Source organism: Platichthys flesus, chromosome 5, assembly GCF_949316205.1.
Source record: "Platichthys flesus chromosome 5, fPlaFle2.1, whole genome shotgun sequence".
Taxonomy (NCBI): domain Eukaryota; kingdom Metazoa; phylum Chordata; class Actinopteri; order Pleuronectiformes; family Pleuronectidae; genus Platichthys; species Platichthys flesus.
The window spans coordinates 20307874-20331766 of NC_084949.1; the positions used below are offsets into that span (position 1 = coordinate 20307874).

The 23893-nt window shown below is 41.0% G+C and overlaps 2 protein-coding genes across 5 annotated transcripts in view; one reads left to right on the forward strand and one right to left on the reverse strand.

Annotated features, from left to right (window-relative positions):
- The first annotated feature begins 331 nt into the window (after positions 1-331).
- Positions 332-20365, forward strand: herc3 (HECT and RLD domain containing E3 ubiquitin protein ligase 3). The gene is made up of 25 exons (XM_062388148.1): positions 332-398; positions 1844-2194; positions 3666-3825; positions 4189-4265; positions 5139-5360; positions 5739-5830; positions 6100-6230; positions 6464-6615; positions 6746-6819; positions 7525-7649; positions 7784-7843; positions 10044-10155; positions 11208-11397; positions 12273-12436; positions 12609-12722; positions 12930-12953; positions 13076-13174; positions 13311-13481; positions 13570-13713; positions 14167-14333; positions 15648-15714; positions 16236-16318; positions 17207-17390; positions 17831-17933; positions 18415-20365. Exons 2-25 carry the CDS (start codon positions 1972-1974, stop codon positions 18621-18623), a joined length of 3147 nt encoding a protein of 1048 aa, XP_062244132.1. The 5' UTR covers positions 332-398; positions 1844-1971; the 3' UTR covers positions 18624-20365.
- A 2118-nt stretch (positions 20366-22483) lies between these two features.
- fam13a (family with sequence similarity 13 member A) overlaps positions 22484-23893 on the reverse strand; it is a 47968-nt gene continuing 46558 nt past the window's right edge. For all 4 annotated transcript variants that reach the window (XM_062388143.1, XM_062388146.1, XM_062388144.1 and 1 more), the window contains one exon: positions 22484-23785. In XM_062388143.1, the coding sequence (XP_062244127.1) occupies positions 23662-23785 (124 nt within the window). In that variant the 3' untranslated portion in view covers positions 22484-23661. The remainder of the gene's footprint in view (positions 23786-23893) is intronic.

Consider the following 23893-nt stretch of genomic DNA (forward strand, 5'->3'; position numbering starts at 1 on the left):
ATAGGTAGATAGATAGATAGATAGATAGATAGATAGATAGATAGATAGATAGATAGATAGATAGATAGATCAGTGAGAACACAGTCAATGTAAAGCATCTGGAGAGTCGCTCCAGAAGCTGGATGATGGGGGACTTGTCATGCTACAACTTATTCTCTGTATATGAATAAAATGGTGTAAACCCAACAGGTACGGGGTAAACCTGGGGTTCTTGGGCCCCCCTGGGGGGAGTGTGCGGTCCCCCTGTGTACACGTACCTGTCAAGACTACACAGGACCAAAAGCGGACCAATCACATCCCGTGAAGCACAGTGACGTAGCTAGAGGTTGCACTTCCGCGTTTGTATTCTGAGAGCTAAAGCGAAACCAGACGCTACACCACAGGATGCATCTGTGCAGGTAAACACGCCCTTTTTATTTTTCGTTTATATTTTTGACGAGTCACTCATGACAACATACGTTCATCTATAATGTGGAGATGGGAGAGGAGGGTTTCCGGGTGTGCAGCCTCCAGCCTGACAGGCAGATCTGCTGCTTGCTAGGCTTAGTTAGCCCCACTGCTTTCAGCAGCTCTTTGGCTGTGGGTTCGTTAATAAACACGTTAAACAGGGAATGTCAGTGGACGTGTTGAGTTTGGGTTGATCTGGTCTGAACACTCGATGCGGACTCAGTCTTTGTCCTGAACAGCTGCTCAACGTGTCGTTATAAACATGTTGTTACAGATCTGCATCCTTTACACAGGACGACTCAGCTTCTCCTATCTGGAATGCAGTTTCAGTCTCACTCTCTGACAAAGCACTATTTGTTTCTGTAAGTAATGTTAGAATTATATCCTGATCAGATAGTATCCATTACTAATGACTGTGTTTTCTGCTGACATGTTGTGGGAAGTCCCTCTTCAGCCTTCAAAGGAGCTCTTTAATCCATCACTGAGACCCCCCACCCCCACCCCAAAAACAAACTGGATTGCCACCCACTAATGACTGTCTATGGGCCCAAAGACCCCATGTGTATCCAATTTCACATGGGTCTGCAAATACAGATTAGTTCATTTATTGAAATTGTAGTATCAACAAAGATGTATGCTTGTAGTCCTGGTCTTTAAGAGAAACTATCGATAAAATCAAGTGAAATTTCTTGCTCATTAGTGTCTTGGCAACCCAGATGCTATTAATGGCTGATATCTGATCTAGAAAGTTACAGCAGGGATATGTTATATTTAGGGGATATTCACCATCTTTATTTTAAAATATGAGCTACAATGTTTTATGCAGTATTTGTTTTAATGTGGACATACAAATACATTTTTTCCTGTCATGCATCAGCTCCTATTATAACCTTTATGGATGTAGGATTTATTCACAGGCCGGTGGATCAATTGCATCCGTTGTAGATAGGCGTACCTAATAATCTGGCAGTTGAGTGCAGGTAATGTTATGCACAGGGGAGACAGACAAGCGACTTTCAAACAGGGTCAGATGAGGTTGCCATTACCTTTTCTTTCTATCTCCTGATTTATATCATTATTTTTTGTCTCATTCTGTAAATACTCTCTGTGTTTATTATCCGTGGCCGACTCGAACAGGGGCATGCCCGTATTGCAAGTGGATTGACAAGAAGGCCGGGCCGCTTGGAGCTGCTTAAGCCAGGATTACACTGACAGGGTTTATTTAAACACACTGCATGTTCTTCTGTCATAGCACTTACACCATTCTCACACAGAGCCATCCTCACCTCTGAACCCACCCTCGCTCCATTCTTAAAAAACATCACCAGGAACCATCCATGGAGCCCAGTGATCAGTGTCAGAGTGTCACCCTCATTCTGTTCTGTCTTATCTCCAGGGTTGGAATTTACATGAAGAGGAGGAAGCGGGGCTGCTCTCAAGCCTGATCGTTACAGTCCTCATCCTTCTGGCCGTTACTCCCTCTGCCTCTTCAGATTGGAGCTCAGCCCCTCTCCCCTTCCCAACATGCTGTGTTGGGGGAACTCAAAGGAGGGACAGCTGGGTATTGGCCTGGAGAGGAACCCCTTGTTTGAGCCAAGGAACTGTCACGTGTTCATTGGCCGGGGACTGAAGGAGGTCGCGTGTGGAGGTCAATACTCAATGTTCCTGTTGTATGATGGCAGCGTGTACACATCTGGCTCTAACAGCTGTGGACAGCTGGGCCACGACAAGCCAGGGACTTTCCCAGGTAAGCTTTAAGTGTCACCACTGCATTAAGTGACTCATGGTAAATCATCACAGATTGTTTCACCACCCTGCGGCAGTGATTCCCGAAGATGTGGTTTTGGAAAGTTACCAAACACGATGTGAGAATGTTTTGGATCATGATATGATGGCTTATGTCAGTAGTGATGATGGTGATTTTAGCTTAATTTCTCAATAATTGCCTGAATCAATAATTGCCTGAATCAATTAACTTCATTACCTATTATATTACAGCAGTTTTAAACCTAGAGTTGCTTTGGTGGAGCTGCACCCTCATGATAAAGGAAGAAGCTTTCCAACTGTGCAGTGAAATATCTTAGCCAGTCCAGTTACTGTATATAGACTAAGGTACTAAGAAAAATAGACTAAGGTACTAAATAAAGTAAGTAAAGCTCAGCAACACTGAGCTTTACTTACTTTATTTAGCTCTATTACAAGGAACATTTAAAAACAATTTGAAAGGACACTGACAGAAAAGTTAGTTCCATGACATGAACTTAAAGTATTTCTTTCTTCGTACTTTACACATTTTTAGGCAGAACCGTTTCTGTTGGGAACGTGAGACTTGAAACCCTCAGAGCTTGTGAAGTAAATGCAGACAGTGGTAGGGTTGTGCTGGTTTCATGTGGGTGGAACGCTGTGTCGTGTGATACTTTGTATTGGCATGTGGGTGAAGCTGGAACAACATTGAATAAATGCCAAGAATCACTGGACCTTGAACAACAAAATACCTAAAGAGTCTCAGTGTGCAGAGGGGAAAGTACCTTCATGATATCCCACACGTTGTGTAAGAACTTAAACACACAGTCACTAGGCTTTAAACACATAAGTGCACTTGATTTAAATCATGGTATATGTTTTATTGAAACAAAAATCAAAATTTCCATGTCAATTCATTAATTTAAAGTGTAACTGTAGCACGTTTAACTCAGTCAGCTTTCCTTGTTTAACCTCCTCCACAGCAGGAAACCATGTAGGAAACTTACACCACCTGCCTCACAAGTTCTCATGCACTTCTCTAGTTTCTATCATGTGATATGAAATATGAAGCATTGTTTGGAGACAGTCCCACCTTCCATTGCAGTTGAAAATACACAGAGGAATGACAACAATTTGTATATTTTACACAACACATGTTTGTTTTGTTTGCAGGTCATTTCAAGTATTTCTGGTTCTGTTGAAAAGATTGTTTATGAGATAGAATACCAGTGTTGAAATGCCGTGTGTGGGTTTGGTCCATGACCACATTATCAACACACTTCTACAGAACATATATAACATAATTAAATGCAATTTTGAGTTTGCAGCTTGCTAACTGCAACAGCACAGTTAAAATACAAATACAATCTGCCTGTCTTATCTGAACTTTCAAATCAAAGCTGTATTAATATTCTTACATTATTATTATGTTATTACAATAATAAAGTCTGACATTATCTCCCTCCCCTCCACAGAGCTAGTTGGAGCTCTGGATACTCAGAAGATAACAAATGTGTCGAGTGGTCGAGCCCATTCCATGGCGGTGAATGAGAAGGGTCAAGTGTTCGCCTGGGGAGCTGGTGAAGGGGGTCAGCTCGGCCTGGGGACTGCAGAGGTGGCTGTTCGCATCCCGAGGTGAATGTGTAGCACAACTTAGGAGCACTGATGTGTTTATATTTAGATGGAAGAAAGGCACTGTGTGAAAAGGATGTTTGAAAGGTGGTGATGGGAGCATTGCACGTAAGAAGCAGTAATCAAGCAAACAGAACAGCAACAATACAATACCTTGAATCCGTAATAACACAATTATTACTCAATGATTTTCAGATGCAATTAATAGGATTTCCACAGATAAATAGCTCAACTGTAATTTGTGTTTACTAAGAATCTTGCAGAATTAATGAATCATGTTGTTGTGTTACTGCAACTTATATAGAAATCTTTCCTAATGTTTACTTTTGTGTTGATTAACAATTTTTTTTGTCTTGCTTTGTCTAGGCTGGTCAAAAGACTGTGTGACCATCACATCTCCCAAGTAATGTGTGGAAATCAGCATTGCATCGCACTTTCTCGAGGTGTGAAAGTCACAGGGTCCTCGTCACACACCAACACTCATCACACCTAGAATCCTGCATCCATACAACTCATATCCAAACTGTGTATCTGACTTGGGATGAACCTCTCCAATTCATCTTGGGCGAGTTTTTGTTCCCTGAATAATTGATAATTATCTGAGACGTTTTTTTTTTTTTAAATCGAGCAATTTTATAAACCACTGCAAAAATACACAAAAAGAAGAAATTGATCAGCCTTAGAAATATTTTGTTTATTTTGAAGTGTCTAATGTATCTGAGAAAACCATATATCATCCATACATTTGCTATATCACTTAACCCCTGTGACGGGAATTTTACCATTTGGGCATTGATTGATGGAAGGAACTACTTTGATGTATAGAAAGATGAGCAAATGCAGTCCCTTAGGAATCAGGGTGTTTTGCTTAAGCAATTGATGGTTATATTACTTCCTAACTTACAGGGTCACTTAACAAACACTTCACAGGAAGGGGGATGTAAGGGGGTTGTAAAACACTGATAAGCGATCCTTGAAAACAGATGTTTGACTCGAGGGGCGTGAGACCAAGTAGAAGACAGGATACTGATTACCTATTTCTAAGGATCAAAGAGGTTAATTGATAACATGTGTTCCTCTCCAGGAGGAGCTTGTAACTGTATAAGAGGGATGTGTGTTCTGTATGTCATTGCTCATTGTATGAAATCTTTGCCATGGTCTTGTACACTGATGCCCATCTGCAGATGCTGAATTAAACTACCAGAAAGAACAATTGCAATGACTTGTGCTTGACTATAGTGAAAATTCTATGACACCCCGCTACATATCATGTAGTTAGTTACAGTCAAGTTTTTAATGTGTCCTCTGCCTCTCAGATGGCCAGATATTCACGTGGGGCCAGAACGCCAGCGGTCAGCTCGGCCTGGGAAAAGGAGAACCCAGTAAACTGTTCCCTCATCCCCTGAAGTCTCTGGCTGGAATCCCTCTGGCTCAGATCATCGCTGGGGGAGACCACAGCTTTGCTCTCTCCTTGTCCGGAGCTGTGTTTGGTTGGGGCAAAAACAGAGCGGGACAACTGGGTCTCAATGATAAACAAGGTAATAATTAGCTGGATGAGTTAGTTGGGTTTCTAAATATGTGATTCATAACCTTGGGGGTCACGATATCTAGAGGTCACAAGATGGTTGTGGCGAAAGAAGTAATCGTTGTTGTTTGTTTTTACACTAAATTGTCTGTACCAGTGTATCACTGCTTTAGAATTGATGTTTCTCAGAGGCAACGTCTGAGTGTAGAAAAAAAGAGCCATTTTAGAGAAGGATTTAAAAGTGTAAACTCACTGTTTTCGATTTCTTCCATGACTCTAGAATGAAATGCAGAACTCCCCATGATCCCCTGAGTCTCATTTGAGTAAACACATTAGACCAGAAAGGAAGAACAGTGTGACCTTGCTGACTTGTTGATGTTCTCGTCCTCAGATCGTGCCGTCCCCTGCCACATCAAATTTTTGAGATCTCAAAAAGTTGTTTACATCAGTTGTGGAGATGAACATACAGCAGCACTCACAAAGGTACGGATAAATCATTACCAGTTCACTTGAACCGAATGAACTGAATTCGGAGTTCAGTTTGGTCGGTGGCTGCTTGGTTAGCACTTTCAGTGATGGTTTTATGACTCAGTACTTGCTCCTTGTAAATCAATGAACTTTATTACGTGCATAAAATAAAAAAAATATTCCAGCCAGACTAACCCTAACAGATCTTTATCCACCACTGTGACTTTAACTGTGGTCCTTTGATACAAACTATATTCTGAGCCCTGTTTTTTCTGGTGTGGCAGGACGGTGGCTTGTTTACGTTTGGCGATGGCTCGTGGGGTCAGCTGGGTCACGGCTCCAGCAACAATGAACTTTTACCCAGACGAGTGCTGGAGCTCATGGGGACTGAGGTGTCCCAGATCACCTGTGGCAGGTCCGTTGTAAACCTTCTCTGAGTATTTGTTTACTGACAATAAACCAACAGCAAAGTCTGTCCTATTGAATCTTTCACTTTGCAGACTGTTGCAGAGAGCTATTTATTTATTTTTGTGCATTTAAAGAAATACAATTATTAGGGTTATTATTTATTGCCTGTTGGTTTGTATTGCATTACAGCGAATATACTCTGATTGACCTTATCTTCCTAAATCTTGTTCCTATCATCAGGCAACACACGTTGGCGTTTGTGCCGTCCTCTGGACTGGTGTATGCATTCGGTTGTAACAGCCATGGGCAGCTTGGCACAGGGATACTCGGGGATGGTAGAAGTCCATTTCCTGTGAAGACCAGTTTGTTGACTGGTCATTTCCATAGAGCAGGTAAGCAGAAGAGATGTTGTCTAGTTAGATGGTGACTAAAAATGCCAAGCTACTCACAGGGATCCAAGAAAGGAAATCTGTGATCAGATGCTGCACAGCTGACATGTTCAATCTTTTCTTTCCCCATTAGAATCAATACATTATATAGTGACCAAAATCATGTGTGGAGGAGACCATAGTTTCTTATTATACTCCAATGAACAGGTATGTGTGTTCTTCAGCGTCTTGCTTTATCCGCCTCAGTTGATGTCCAGTGCTTTGTTTATAGTCCTGCTGATTCTCGTCACTTCCCTTAATTTGTATGGTTCTTCAGTGACAGAACTGAAACTGTGTTTATCAAAATGCTAAATGTTTTGCTTCCCCATTTTTTAAAATGTTTTTATTAAAATGTTATTGCATATATATACGGTACAAGTCTCATCCAAAACACCCAGTAAAGATTAATGCAGAGAATCTTGTGTCACAAGAAGATGACATGCTTTAATTCTGTAGTTAAGATTTCAGTTTGCATTTAATAAACATACAACAGTTTCCCAAATCGGTTTACACAAGCAACCGCATAAAATGCAAAACCCCTAAATCTTTCAATTTAATCATAAGACAATAGTTGACTGTTTTAGCTCATCACCATGATTCACCACAGGATGGCAGTCATGTCCAAACCTTTGTCAGAGCTACAGAATATGGTGCAGCCATCTGCTACAAGTTGCCAGGGACCTGCACCGATAAAGACACAACACACTCAGCCTTTACAGACAGATATTTAGACCTCAGGCATTTCTTATTTATTCTATCTTCACGGAGGAAAGAGACACAACCCAGACTGTCTCTGTCCTGAACTGTGCCACACACAGAGGAAATGCCACAGCAAACAATCTCCAATGCTATTATGTCTGTTTGTCTCTGTAGAGTGTCGTCCCCCCAGAAGACTTCAGGGTGATCAACATCAGTAAAAGCCTTACCGCAATCAACTATGAACGGTTAAATTCATGGAGGTTAAAACTGAAGTTCGACACAGATTCCAGTGTCACCAAGTAAGTCAGGAAAAACTAATTTATTATTTTAAATAAATTATTACTATTATTTTCAGTCGCGTATTTTTCTAAATTGGTTGTAGATGTCTGTTATTGAAGAGTGACCCCTTCTTGTGCTCTGTTTTTGTGCCCAGCGACATCATTATTCAACTCTCCTCCACGGCTTGTTGGAATGCCAGCTTCTTGGACCAAAGGTAAGGTCATGTACGCGGGAGCTGCTGCCAAGCTTTGTGTCACATCTCGGCAAGATTGCAGGCGTTAATGCAACAAAGGTTCAAGTGCGGATGAGGAGGCAAAGGGACCCATGAAAACTGTCCTTCACTGTATGAATATGGTTAAAGCAAAAACAATCGACTTTGCCCTAAGGTGATTATGCAATATTAAATCAAGGTAATTACAATGAATCTCATGTATATAACTGGGCTCTGACAGTGAATGTGAACCTGGACTCTATCTCCTCTTTGCTCTGAGCACATACAGGATCTATGGACTTGATCCAGGCAGGTGACAGAGGGCCACCTGCAGTAATGTGCTGCTGGATTGTCTCAGTAAACCTCCTCTGGCACTTTGGCTCACTGTCACTACAGCATCCAACTGTTGATGGGGAAAAAAGTCATTTCACTTTAGAATAAGCAAATGCTGACAAAATTGAATTTTTATTAAACAGACAATATATAACTTCGGCCTTTATGGGTCTCACAATCAAATAATAACAAAAACCTCATTGTATCATGGGAGTTGTTGTCCTCATCACCATTTCTTTCCCATAATCCTGTTGGTTTGCTTGGTTCCCCTGTGCAGTCGACTCGTTAGCTGTGTGTTTTTCCGTCATACGTCATTTGTCCTGGAGGTTAAAGCAGAAACGGGCAAAGCGACGGATTAAAGCAGATATGATGCAATTAAAAGGCAGCTACAATGACAGACTCAAATGTGAGCAAGACTCCTGGGAACTAATCCAGCAGGGACGTCACAGAGTCAACTTACTTTTCATGCCTCACACTTATATAATAACCCTCATCTTATCCAACATCACTTGCTGATCCTCAGGGCTGGGAACGCAGCTGTCTGTTTGGTCACTTCACATTTCTCTGACCATCAGTTGGTTTCAGTTCAAACTTGTCGGCAGATACTTATCGTGTCCTGAGAACATCAGGGTGGAAAAAACATTCATCTGGGGACAACAGAAGTAGTTAATTCTGCGCTCTCTGCAGAAAAGACCAAAAGTAAAAAAGAATCATTTAAACAATTAACCAGTTTGCATGTTCCCCCGTCTGTTTGTCAGGGTTTTCTCTGATTACTCAGGCTTCTTCCCATTGGTTGTTTTTCTCTGTATGTTGGTCCTGTGTTACGTGGCGACCTATCCAGGTTGTGCCTCTTGCTCAATGTCAGCAGGCATCGGCTCTGGCTCTCCTGTGATCACAGAATAAGCAGTATGATGATGGATGGATGTTTATGTCTTTATAACATATGAACAAACCAGTGTGCGATGATACTTATCAACTTGATTACTTCTCAAACAATGTATCTTCACATTTGATAATTTTCATATAAACTGAAGGGTTGTTTTCCTTTATGAAAAAAGACAACTTGGTCACGAAAACAATTCAAAATCTGTTTTCATGGGCGAGCGACAGTCTTAGAATAGCAAGGTGAAACCCAATTTAGATGCGGATCGATTTCCTCCGATCATGACATATACCTCCTTTACCTCATTTAACTCGTCCTTTACTGCTGATCCATAAACGTGATCTCTGGATTTATATTTCCCCCGGAGAGAAGCAGCTGATGCATGTTCTGAAGTTGTTTATAGCACAAGCATGCACAGTATTTGGGGTCATTGCATTAGAGTTACATTAAGGGATCAGAGTTGTTCTTATGGTTCAAATTGAAGTGCGTCATGGTTCCTATATGCACGGTTCACCGGGAGATTCTCTCTGCATCACTGTGTCTTGTTTGGCAAACAGTCTCCAGCAGATCATATCTCATGTATTTGTGTTTTGACTAAATAAAACTTGTAGGTGAAGGCTCCCACTGTGAACAGTTGCTGTCCCTGAAGCTCAGGGTTTTGTTGGTTTTTGTGGATGTGATTATTAGTGTGTGTGTGTGTGTGTGTGTTTATCAGTCAGTGCTCACCAGGCTGAGGAGAAGATCTGCTTAGGGATTGATGTAAATACCTTCAGGCTGCATGTTCACCTCAACGTGGATCATGTTGCTTTGAGAATTAGAACATTTACCATTGTGCCCCGCTGCATGACGCTATAATAGACTTGGCATTCAATCGGGGCTTTAACATAAAGTCCCTGAATGTGAGCTCTGACCTATTTTTATCCTGTTGCTGATCACTGAGATTCCGTTGATGGTCCAGATAATCATATGTTTGTTTGCTTTTTATAGTGATGACATCCACTTCAAAACCAACCCAAAGATCCCAGGCATCGATCTCAACTCGGTCAGACTTCTGTTTGAGGCACTCAGCAAACCGGCCTTCTCCGGGCTTCTGGAGCAGGTACTGGCCCACTGTGTGTTTTCTAGGTTTTTAATTTACCCTTTTCTTCCAAACCGGCTTTCCTGTTTTACAAGGACATCATATTTGATCTAAGACTTGAGAGAAAAGACAGAAAAATACAAGTTTAGAATCTTTATGTGAATTTAATGTCTACTACATTTACTGTTCAAAGCATAGACTGTAAGATGGACGAAGTGACTGCCTCCCCAAAAGTAAAGCCAAATCATCCCAAGCACCCCCTGGTGTCTGGCTTCAGTTTAGGTCATACACTATTCCTCCTCTATGTTAGTGGATGGAACATTGACTAAACTAAAAAGTCAATGTGAACGACGTCAAATATTCTTTCTGAAGTTCTTGTCACACTGGGGTTGTTCAAGTGTTAAGATTTCCAGTATATTTGGATTAAAATCTCATGATTGTATATATTAGCAGGACCTCGACACCACAGCTCTACACACTGATTGAGTCTTGCTCCAAATTCATTGGTCCAAGATGGCAGCGTTTGTATCTGGGATATTTTGGCTTCACTCTGGGCTCTCAAAATACCCATAAATATCAGGTCCTCTGAACCAAAATGTCCAAACACCTAAGACATGACTCAGACTGAGAGTTTTTTTGACCTTCCTATTTTGGGAGTATATTAAATCAGGAGCATTGGGATGTCGAAGAAGAATCCTGCATTTGTGAATATTGTGCTGGTTTTCTAAAGTACATCAAGTTCTGCCACAGATCCATGGCACAAAACGTACGACTGATTCATAATCTCTAACATTAGCTCAGTCATGTGAGGCTGAGGATTCTTCTATCTCAGCCCAACACGGAGATGACTTTCCAAACCACTAAGAACCGGTTATGTAATTGAGTCATATTTTACTTAAGCTGCTTTTTGGATCCAAGTTGTTGGAACAGGAAAATGTCCCATAGATGTTTGTGGTTTATTTGTTCAATTCAAACACATCATAGAACTTTGAATTGCAAATACTTGTATCTATTTAACATCAAATATTGTTTCTTGATGTGTAATTAAAAGTAGAAGTCTCCAATCCCTTCAGGCCACCAAGAGTTTTGAGAGTCTGCTGATCCCTCAGCTGCCGCACTCTCCTCCGGACGTAGAGGCCATGAGGATCTACCTCATCTTGTCTGAGTGTCCAGCGCTGCAGGACTCCAACAACTACATCCGCCTCACTATCCCCTTGGCAATGGCCATCCTCCGGCTCGAGGCCAACCCCAGCAAAGTATTGGGTATCACATGTGGATGCACGCACTAGATGTGTTTTTACACCTTGTCAAGCCAACGACACAGAACATGTGACATCCTGTCATGTAACACCTGTGCACCCTGTGGCATCACATGACATCGCTCTTAAGTTAGGACACACAATATGTTGAGTCAGCACCCTCATCTCTATCCATGTTACCTGTGCTTAGCTGTTTATCCCACGGATACAATTACAACACTGAGACTATTTACAGAAATGCACAGAACATCAACAAATAGTAACTGATCATTGATTAATGATGTTATTATTGATATCTGGATAAATGGGAGGTCACAGAGATGAAGTTCAGTTAGTAACTCGTCACAGGAAACTTCACTCCAGCTAACCTCACGCTTCTCGGTAAAGAAGAATACAACTTTCAAATATTGCATTTTCGATGTGTGGCAAATACTTTCTTAATTGTTGAGATATTTGGAAAGGTATCCAAATGTAAAATTTGGATACTGGTTTAATACCATTCACTCCTCAAATCTTCACTTTTTCGCACTCATTGATACCAACATATCTTCTTCCAGGGAGTCCTAAAAACCTATCTACCCATTATTACCTATTTACCCTGCTTGCTGGTTTGTGTGTCTGTGTGTACAAAATAACTCAACAAGGCATGGACAGATTTTCACCAAAGCTGATGGGAATATTACTTTTGAGGATTCATTTCTGGAGCTGACTGGTCAAAGGTAAAAAAGGAACAACAACATAATTCGTGTGGTATATATAATGTCATGATGACATATTGATGAATATAAAAACTTGGCCTGATTGGAGTATACAAAGTGAGGAAGCAGGTTATGTTAACCAATGTTATGTAAATTCAAACCAACTTCTCTGATCACGTAGACAACTGGTGGTGCTTTGTGGACGACAGCGTGTTCACCAGAATGGTCGACATGTACAAGAGCATCGTGGTGTTCATGCTGACGGGAGGAAAGAAGCTGCTCGTGCCGATGTTCTACGAGAACTACTTTCTTGCCGCGCTAAGGCTGCTGGAAAAACTCCACAAGGTATCCAGAGAGTTCACATCCTGCTCCTGTAAACAAGTCACCAGCTCCGCATTGTTCCTCAGTACAGCCTGAGGAGGACGTGCGTTCCTCCTGCTGAGCTGACCTGTGTCTCACATCACACTGTGATCTTTCCCGGAGTCGAGGCTGAGGTCTTTGTTTTCGTGTTCTGCAGGTGAACCTAAAGGCCCAGCATGTGGAGTACAACCGCTTTTATATCCCTGACATCACCAGCCTGGTGGACATCCAGGAAGACTACCTCAAGTGGTTTCTGAGTAAAGCTGAGATTGTGAGTACTCTCACACGTCCTTGTTACTGCACACACGCTCATAGCACTTACAGCTGGACTGCTTGTGGGTGAATATCTGCCTGTCAGTTCCTGTTATCCAGTGAGGGTCTAAATTCAGAGAAGAGACTATGACTGTGATATTTGAGCAAGTTTCCATCTTATACATGAGCTGCACTTGACCTTTGTCTTTCTCATTTTGTTTTCTAGAAAATGGGATCATCCCCTTCGCAGGTACTGGGATTTGAAAATTACCATAAACATCAAAAATTAAATACAAGATTAATTTAGTTTCTTGCGACGTTAGTGTTGTAATAAAAATATTTTTTTTTTGCCACGTCTCATTTGATCTGCAGACTGACTGTCCCTCAGTGAACCTATGTGCCTACCCGTTCATACTGAACGCCCGAGCCAAGACAACCATGCTGCAAACAGATGCTGAACTCCAGATGCAGGTCTGCTTATACACAAGTATTGTAGCAATGATTTTGTTTGAATTAAATGAACCTGAAGACATTAGTATAAACTGGAGAGTTGAGTTTATTGAGTTGTTCTCACTGTGTGTGTCTCTTTCCTCGTTCTGTCACCAAGATGGCAGTGAGCGGTGCAAACCTTCACAACGTCTTCATGCTGCTCACGCTGGAACCCCACCTCGCCCGGAACCCTTACCTGGTGATACACGTGCGCAGGAACCATTTAGTGAGCGACACCCTGCGTGAGCTCACCATGTACTCTGACGTGGACCTGAAGAAGCCACTTAAGGTATGACTCTGAAGATCAGAAGATCAGAGAACAAGATAACTTCCTGCTCACGTCAAACCTCTTCTCATCTTCTTCCTCCGTCCTGCAGGTGATCTTCGATGGAGAGGAGGCCGTGGACGCAGGCGGAGTAACCAAGGAGTTCTTCCTGCTGCTGTTAAAGGAACTGATGGATCCTGTTTATGGGATGTTCACTTCCTACAAAGAGTCCAACCTGCTGTGGTTCTCAGACAAAGTGAGTAACCGTATAAAACTGGAAAAGAAAATTGAAATAACTTTTTGTATTTCCGTCTTAGAAAGTAAAACTAATGTACATGAACTCAACAGTGATATTTAAAGGCAGTTTTGAGCTACTTGAACTCCACTACATTTATCTGACGACTGTAGTTACTATTGTAACCTGCAGATTACACTCTTGTAGATTAACATATCAATTAGTTACGGTCTTGACAAGTTACGGCGTTAAAACTATGCTAAAACGTTCATACATCAATAATGACATGAAAATTAAGAATAATAATCTAATATAAATATAAATGACATATTATAACACAATAAAAGAACTGTTTGTACTGTTGTGCTTTATTTCTTGTATAATCTTATGGAATAGGAGACGTCTCCACATGTTTGATCTCAGATACGCACCACAGACATTAGAATAATTGAGTTTCCTTTCCGTGCCTCCCAGTGTTTCGTAGAAGACAACTGGTTTCATCTGATCGGGATCATCTGCGGTCTGGCCATCTACAACTCCACTGTGGTGGACCTGCACTTCCCCCTGGTTCTCTACAAGAAGCTGCTGGACGTGTCACCGCTGCTGGAGGACTTCAAGGAGCTCTCCCCGACCGAGGCCAGGTAACTGGGCTGTGAGACCTTCACAGACAGGATCCAAACACAGAGGAGCTTTATTTGCCTCGTGATTATATTATTTGTAAGCATTAGTGTTTCTCGTGCTAACCTAAACAAAGTGTGAAAGTGTGAAACGGTAATGCAACAGACCTCAATCATTAAAGATGGCTCTTTATGTTTGGGACCAGGGTGCAACATGAGTCCCTCCCTTACTTTAACCAGTGGTGTTGGAGCAGCAGTGAATTTCGCTTCCCCTGGAAAATGCCCTTTAATTGAATTTGCAGCAGGAAGGGTCAGTGTTTCCTCCGAGCCTCATTGTCTCCAGTTGACCATTGATTTTGCGATTAGTCGTATTATGTTGCTACAAGAGACAATACAACCTCTAATGACATCATCTCAGAGAACATTTATACAGTATGCACTTTTATTTTGACTGTCTCAAAAGTACAAACAGTTCGAGTCCAACAGACTTAAGGACAAGTCCCACTTTCAACAGAGAGATAGCACGTTGTTTAAAGTGTAAACTGCAGAGAGCTTGTTTGTTTGAGGTTCATTTCATTTGTATGGTCTCTTCTTTATTTTCGAATCCTGCAAAGTGACACCAGCCCGGTAACTGTGGCTCAGTTCTAGTTCAACAATACTTTGTCCTCGTATAATTAGCGATTCCTTTGGCAGCACGTTTGTCCTCTTTCCATGTTTCCTGGGTTTTAATAAAACATCCAGCAGGCTCTCTGCAGGAAAACCAACACAGCCCTCCCTGTGAGTCATTTCCCTTTTAATAGCTCATACGTGACCATTAAACCTCGATCTTATCGACTCTCTTGCTGCTCTGCATCTATTTGATCCCTTGGTTTTAATTTGAAAAGTCACACGGGGCAGATTTAAACCTGTGGTGGCAGGTGAACGCAGTAAACTGTCTGACAGGGTGGAAACACCAGTCACATGACTCCACATGTATTACTGCAGTGACGATTGTGTTGTTGCAGCTATCAACATAGTTCCTCTCTGTGCATGTGTGAGCGGGGAAGGAACTGTTTCTCGTCTAAATATCCATCTGACCTTCACCGTGTATTCCTTTTTTCACCCCTCACTTATAATATTACCACATCGTATATTTCCCAAATGTCACAATCATTAGTGTGTCTTTCTCGACGCTGGTAGAAGTGAATGTGGTCATGTAGAGGTGTGACTCTGTTTGTCTTCCCTGCGATGGACTGATGAGCAGAGAGAACCCCAATGCAGCCTGGGGATCCTCAGAGGAGGAGCGGGACAGGTGATGGATGGTTTTGGACATTCATTTATTCTGTTCCTTCTCCACAGGAGTCTACAACAACTTCTAGACTATGAGGGAGGTGACGTGGAGGAGACGTTTCTTCTCAACTTTGCCGTGAGCATAACTTTTCCCCTGTTACCCTGATTCAAACGGTTTGATACAGAATCCCACCAGACATCAGACAAGCTACTTCTGTTGAGAGTTCTAAGAAACAACTCAACACCATTGACTTTATTTTGTAATTCTTTTTATACCTTTTGCTAGTTTTATGCTTTTATTCTAGGTTTCTGTGGATTTTATTGTAAAGCATTTTGAGCGGCCTTTTATGTTTGAAAGGTGCTGTAAAAATCAAATGTATTATTATGTTATATATTATTATTATTTACCCTGAACAGAGCCCAGGAAAAATACCGAAACCAGACTCAAATCTGCCAGTTTAGAAAATGTAAATGTTTAAAAACAGGTCATAAATGTATAATTTAAGTTCTGAAAAATCCAATTTAATGACCTGAAGCACTTTTGCACTGAAAGGCATTGGTCAAACACTAGCTGAATAATGCTGCATTGTAAGATCCACTCTTCACTCCTTCCTCATCAAAACCTGCAAACATCTGACGTGAGACTCTGAATCTCAGATCACCAGGGAGAACTACGGCATGACGGAGGTGAAGGAGCTGATCCCCGGAGGAGAGAGCATCAGCGTGGACAAAAACAACAGGTGTGGCAGCTCCACGGATCAACATGTCCGCTTGTGTAGGAATAAATTCACCAACCCCTCCCTCACTCGGTGTTGATTTGACTTTATGAATATTACTACGCCCCACACACTGTGTTCTCTCTGAAAGATAAAAACATATCCCCCCCCACCCCCCAACAACACTGAGATTATTATTACAACACTCGCATCCCATTGTTCCAGCTGAAGGTCATGTTTTGTGTCGGGCAGATTTTGGTATCTGAAGCGTCACATTTGGGTTTTTATATTCTCCAGGGTCCCCGCCCTGTGTCTTAAGCTCGTCCTTGTGCCTTTGGCATTGATTACCGCGCCGTGTGGAGGAGTTGTGTGCGGCGGCCGGTGTCAAAAACTGTACCACCAGAAATAATAGAGAAAGCTTGGTGTCACACAGAGAGGCGTTGATTCAGGATGAAGGCTGCACGCCGTGTTTGTGTGTGCAGGGTTGTGAGAACTCCGGGTGTGATCCGTGTTGTTTGACAAAGATGTGGTTTGCTTCTGTGTTTGTGAGCTTCATAGGGCGGTTTGGGGCAGAACTTGTTTTTAGATGAAGGGCGGGTTTGTCTTCTCTGTTCCCTGCTGCTCAGGTCACGTGTTTAAACTCAATGAAACTGTTTTCATATCGAGCGTCAGGTTTCCTTAATTTGATGGAAATGAAAACACAGGAACTAAAACGCACAGTCATCCTTTCTTTGCGTTTCATTCTGCAGGACGTGGTGGAGGTTATGTTTTCATTAGTGTTACTTTGTTGGGTTGTTTGTTAACAGGTTCAAGCAAAAACGACTCCTCAGATTTCCATGAAAACGTGTGGATTTGTGTTGCGATTGCAGAGCAGGCAGATGATCCCAATGTTTTGCTGTGTGTGTGTTTCAGGAAGGAGTTTGTGGAGGCCTACCTGCGCTACGTGTTCTCGGACTCGGTGAGCGAGCAGTACTCCGCCTTCTCCTCGGGTTTCCTGAAAGTGTGTGGAGGCGAGATCCTGGCGCTGTTCCAGCCGTCGGAGCTGATGGCCATGGTGGTCGGCAACAACAACTACAACTGGGAGGAAATGGAGAAGGTCAGTACGGGACTTAAGACCTGTGCACGTTGTGTTTCTTTATTTCTACAAACTGCTCACGAAATGTCTGAACAACACTTAAAACACACTCAATATAATATGTATTAATTAACCACTGAATGTAGAAAGGCTGAAATGACAAAACCGACATAACAACTAGTTGAGACTCTGATTCTTTGTTTATTTTGAAGCTGGGGATCTGAACTGAGTTGGGATTTGTCGACACTTGGGTTCACATATTTTGCTGCTGATGTCAGCTCTTGTGTTGCAACACGAGTGTGAAGAGCACAGACAATAAGTTTTTCCAGGAAAGAGAGAGAGACACATGAGAGAAAAGTCTGATTATTATTTAACTGCTGCATGTCTTTGAGTTTCACTGATCGCTGTGACAATGCGGACAATCATTTAATGGTCCGGTTTCCTTCTCTCTGTTTTCGCAGAATGCTGCTTACAAAGGGGAATACACAGCCACTCATCCCACAGTCAGATTGTTCTGGGAGGTTTTCCACGAGTTCCCTCTGGAGAAGAAGAAGCAGTTCTTGTGTAAGTGTCAAACGGCCCTCTAAATCTGCAGACGTCTCACAGACACAGTAATAGTGAGCAGGTTGCTCCTGCAGGAGAAAACACTGGTGAGGCAGAAGAGTGGCTTTAATTCTGCCAGCTGCACCAACTTTTACACGTAAGTATCAGTTCCTAGAATTGTGCCAGATTTGTTTTTCATTAAGATCCAAGAATGCAGTTTGGAGAAAACCACGAACATGTTGAAAAACCGTCAAATTCCACAATTTAAAGAATGTGGGGAAAAGATTCCTGATTCAGATCCAGCTTGAAAAAATTACCCAAACCACATCCTCCAACCAAGCTTTGTGGAAATCTGTGCAGTTTGGTGAAGGATTATACAGAAAAGCAGCAGCTCTATCTGGAGCTCAGAAACATTCTCACAGTGTTCTCGTACATGTCTGATCTTAACTCCACCCCCCCCCCCCCCCCCCCTCACCCCCGCCGCTGCGTCTGTCGCCCGCAGTGTTCCTGACCGGCAGCGACCGCATCCCCATCCACGGCATGGAGAGCCTGCGCATCATCATCCAGTCCACCATGGCCGAGGAGCACTACCTGCCGGTGGCCCACACCTGCTACAACCTGCTGGACATGCCCCGCTACCACACCAAAGAGGTCCTGTGCCGCCGTCTCACTCAGGCCGTGGAGCAGTACGAGGGCTTCAGCCTGGTCTGACGAGGAAGAGGAGGAGGAGGAGTGGGGGGGGGGGGTGCAGCAGTTTGAACGCACTTTAACAGCAATATACGCCACGCATGTCAGAGGAGGGGGAGGGGGAGGGGGGGGTCATCAGGACACAGGAAGGTCACTCTCTTAACGTGCGCTTATAAGATTGTGGAGCATCTTCAAAATATGAAAGGTCTATATATGTACATGCAAAATATTTTTTGGTTTTTATTGCTTTGAACAAAGATTCTCAACCTCTCAGGATCGTTTGTAAAATATCTCGGTACGTAAAAGTACGGATTGAACGTGGGATGATAAAAAGTTTCGGAGCCTAAATCAAAGGCCAGTGAAGGTTGAGAAACTGTGACTTTGTTCATTTTTTTGTCTTTTTGATTTTGCAAAGCTGTGTATTTTATATTCAACTGATTAAATCTATTTTTCACCTTGTTAACGTTGTTAACTTCAGACAAGACGCTTTAATCTTCCTTTTTGTTTCTGTTAATTTATTAAATAGAACGGTTATTTTTTGACAAAGTAAATATGTATGTGTATATACACAAGTGTGTGTGTGTGTGTGTGTGTGTGTATATTGCAGTTTGAATATAATATCTACCCCTGACTTTTGTAGAAATTCTCAACAAATTGATCTTTTAAATTAGAGCCTGGCCGATAAGGATTGTTTGAGGCAGATGCCGACATTGGAAGTAAACAATGTCAACACTGATATTCGGCAAATACATGATTATTAAAATTTTATTCTCAACCCCCTTGACAAAGAAATGAAATTAAAGCTTGATATTTAACCCTTTAAACATAAAAACCACAAATACAACAAAATAAATAGACCTTGAACTAAGAAAATCTACTTTTTCTTTTGTTAAATGTAAACAGAAATTATTTTTCTGGAAAATCTAACTTTTCAAATTTCCTTTTATTAAAATATAAGCACTGATAAATGTTGAAATGCTTGTATCGGTGGATCTCCACCGGCCCTCAGATGAATTGCTCCGGCTCTATTTTAAACGTGGTCTCTGCCTGATTCAAAGGTTAAGTGTCATGTTTCTGGGTTGGACGAGCGGCTGCAGGATGAAACCTGGACAATATGATTTCCTTCCCTCTGAGCTGCGGATCACAGAGCAGCTGACTTTGTCTTCGCATTCAACAGTTGCCTTCTCTATCCAAACCGTCTATAAGGACGTGAGACGAGTCGACTTTCTACAGGTTATTTTTTACTGGATGTCGTGTGTGTGCATGATGTTGAGCTAAAGACAAAAGAAAATCTGGTCGTTATTGAGAATTACGCTTATTAACATGGAGAGACCCAACGCTGCGTTCATGAACCGTATGACGTTCATGTGTTAAATATTTGTACTAGATTCAAACTGAGTTCAGCTTCTATTAAATGAGATGAATGGATTGTGTCGGTGTGAATATCAGATTATACTTTACCCTACGTGTGTGTTCCTCTGACAAGTGGAGCTTTATATGGACAGTGTTAGAATTACAAGTAGAAAGCAGATTTTTTTCCCGCTCAGCTGCTTTTTGAACGATTAGTCATGAACGCAGCATGAGAGCATAATTAGCACTTAGCTTAGCACAAACTCTGGAAAAGGGGAAACCAACACCAGTAGAGCTAAAGCTAAAAAATTAACATTTGTTTTCTTAATCATAAAATAAAACATGTTAAAGAGACTGTGAGGAAATGACTTTCTGTGCTGCCAATAAAAAACATTGTTATTTCACTTTAAATTTGTTATTTTAGTAACTTTTCACTTTAATTTACTACATTTATTTGCCTGCTTTTGTTAACTTGTTAATTTACAAATTTAGAGTTTTTGAAACAAAAGATGAAAAACTGTTAAAATACTTTCTTGGTTGTCTGTTAAACTGCCAAACAGATTCACAACTATAGAATTGACCTGATTTGAGTTGAAGATTAATTGGAAATATTTTAATAATAGTATTTTATTTTAAGTAAAAAATCTTCCAGCTTCTCAAGTTTGTTTTGGCATTATTTCACAATTTTAAGATTTGTAATGTTGATCATATTTGATCATTTATGTTCTACAGTCAACTAATGAAAAAAATATCATCAACTTGTTTTCCCTCTGATACCTTCACTACATTTTCCTGCTTATCCTTGAGTATGCAGTACTTGTAATGGATTACTTTAACAGTGCGGTACTTCCTGGTGTGTCTGATGGTAGCCTGTCAAACGCTGAGCTCAAAGACCAAAATTGTTATTTTTTTACTCTTGGTTTGTTTGTCGGAATAAAATAAAGGAGACATAAATATTAGTTAGAGGAGCTCAGAGGTGCTGGTCGTGGATCTAGTTACTTTAGACAGAGACAGAGTTTCTGCTAAGCTAAGCTAACTGGCTACTTCCTGTCAATCTCAGCGCTCTCCACCAGAAAGTTAAAAAGTGCATTTCCTAAAAATGTCTTTAGAAAATTAGTGTTTGGTCCATTTAAAGGAAACAAAGAGGAGTAGAGACAAAATATTACGAGAATAAAAGTCAATATTATGAAGAAAAAACCTTCATGATGTTTTGTGTGATCTTAGGTCACATGTCAGTTTAGTGTGGGGGGGTGTATGGTGTGGATTTCATTGCTTACATCTGTGTTCAAAACAGTTTCCTTCTTTCTTCAGATTTCGCTGTAAATATTATGATTTTTTATTCTTTATTACTTTGTTTATTTACATTTTCTTATTTCATTCATCTTAATATTGGAGGTTCTATTATATTATTATTTCATACATATTTTGTATTATCATTAATTGGGATTTTTCTCATTATATTCATATTTATCTTTGGTTTGGTCCTTGTTTGCTTCATCTATTGATTCATCTTTATTCTTGTAATATTACAACTTGTGATAATATGCCTTTCTTCTCAAGTTCAAATTCATTCTCATAATATTGAGACTTGATTCTCGAATTTTTTGCCCAATACTCGTCGTAAAAACTAAATATATATCAAAATGAACTATATTGTAATTAGCTGTTTCCAAGTTGAAGGTAATGGAATTTTTGACATTAGTGTTAGGAGGACCCCTACAGTAGTTAGCAGTGTGGGCAGGTAACCTAATAAATATATCAGATATAATGAACATATACAATTATTCAAAAACGCCCTGATGCTGTATTTATCTCAAACCTAAATTTGTGTGTGAAATGGTCTTGCATATAGCCTATATATTTTTGAATATATATATTTCATAAATGACTTGATGTGACGATGGATCCGTTTAGCAATAACAACCTGAATCAGCCCGGTCGTGTAGTGACTCGGGTACTTTCCTGTGAAGCTCTTCAGCAGCTCATGTGGTTGCTTTGACTCTGTTCTACATCTTCTGCACGTTCTTCACCTTCAGTGAATATTTGTATATTTAAACCTGATGATTTTTTAATCCTATGCAACTGTTTGTGCAGCCGTTGAATATAACACTTCCTCATATGCTATGGATAATTTCATTTGTTCACAATCCACACAAAGCTCTTCTGTTTCAGCCAATTTTTTTCAATAAAACAATAAAAGTGTAAGAAAAATTTTGGGATGTTTCCTACATTCCTACACTTGGTTGTAAACTGTGATTAATGCTTAGTTTGGTTTTATGCTCATTATTTTAATATCATTTGATTTGTTTTTATCTTTTTACGACTTTTCCTGAACAAACAATTTGTAATCAACCCCCCCATGGGTTTTTTCCTCCTGCTTCCCTCAGTTTTCTCTTAAACTCTTTCTGCTTTCTACTAAACTCATATCAGTCATTTAAGAAAATAATTGTTAAATCAATCAGTGATGAACAGCTTCAGCCCCAAAGCCAGTTTTCCCACCAACACTCACACAAAGAAATGCACACAGCCGAGAGTTCAGTAAAAATATGATTTCATTCATAATATGTACAAAATACAAATACAATTTATGTACTAAAATGTACACACTCAAAACTCATTAAGCCTTGCCAGTGTTTGAATTCAGCAAAAACCAAATTCACACCGATAATCATCCATTTTGGAGAAAGAAAAGAAATAAGTACTCGCTCACAGAAATGTAAACATATACAGTGATCAGTATTTACAGAAGAAGAGAAGGAGCTCTGGAGAGGACGAGGAGGAGACGCAGGAGCGACCACCTCTGTCCTCGTCTCAGAACAGCCTCAGTTCGGAGCTCAAACATACTAGTGATTCAAGAAGACATAATAGCTTATTTGACACAAAGGAAATGGGCGGAAATAGCTTGTCAATAGATAAATATACAGTCAAATCTTTAGTTCTGTACCAATGACCAAGAAAAATACAATTTTTATCGAATATAATGAACCAGTTTGGTTCAGTTTGTTCTCTGAGTGTCTTTGGGTCGTGGGGAAATTAGAAACCACGTATTTTAGTGAGCAAAGACTCAATTTAACTTCCAGAGAAGCAACAGTAGATTATTTCAGACATCATCATATAACAGTCTGAACGGAAATTAAGGAAGCGATCGGCTCAGAGCAAACTGGTCAGCCGAATGAAGTTTATACAAGTATATAGTAATGTCTCCCTTACAAAAATAATACACAACTCTTGATCGCAAAAATCCTTCTTTTAAAAATAGTAGGAATTTTCTATTTAATTTGACTTACAAGTTATTTATCTTAAGACTTCTACAGTAAAGCGCGCGGAAAATTACTTCTGTTCAGATAAAAATATTCAAAAGAATAGAAATAAATTATTAGCAGTACAGGTCTGACTCAGGTGACGTGTGTCTGTGTGAGTGTGTGTGTATGTGTATGTGCTGCTGAAGTCTCTGGTGAAGGTGAAAGAAGTTCTCAGGTGAAGCAGGCGACGTCTGGGCGGCTCTGGATCAGTTTGCGTGCGTCAGGAGGAAGAAGCCAGCTGTGCTCGACAGAACGGACTAACAGGCTGCGTCCAGAGACACGAGCAGCGCAGATGGCGGCAGAGAAGGAAAACCTCCTGCAGCGGTGAGATGTGTGTGTGTGTGTGTCTGTGTGTGTGTGTGTGAGACTTAGCAACGGTCCGTCATTTTTTTTTATTTTTTATTTTTTCCTCAGATGAGCTTGAACGACTCTCTTTTGCTGATGAGGACTTCCAGCAGCCGCAGTTTGGCTTTGACGTGCTTGTATTCGTTGTACTCCACTGCCAACGGGGAGCGGTCCTCCTTCTGCACATTTCTATGGGAACAAGTCGTGGGCGGGAGACAACAAACATTGAGAAAACGGGTTCTGCTGTGGATAAGCCAGCAGTCTTTAAGTTACCGAATCTGAACAAACTCTTCTTCT

Bases quoted from the DNA above. Each gene is read 5' to 3' on its own strand.
- herc3 (XM_062388148.1), top strand. From the start codon at position 1,972: ATGCTGTGTTGGGGGAACTCAAAGGAGGGACAGCTGGGTATTGGCCTG. The intron at 14,334-15,647 runs GTAACTGGGCTG...CCTTCTCCACAG, and splicing joins CTCTCCCCGACCGAGGCCAG to GAGTCTACAACAACTTCTAG. The intron at 17,934-18,414 runs GTAAGTGTCAAA...TGTCGCCCGCAG, and splicing joins GAAGAAGAAGCAGTTCTTGT to TGTTCCTGACCGGCAGCGAC.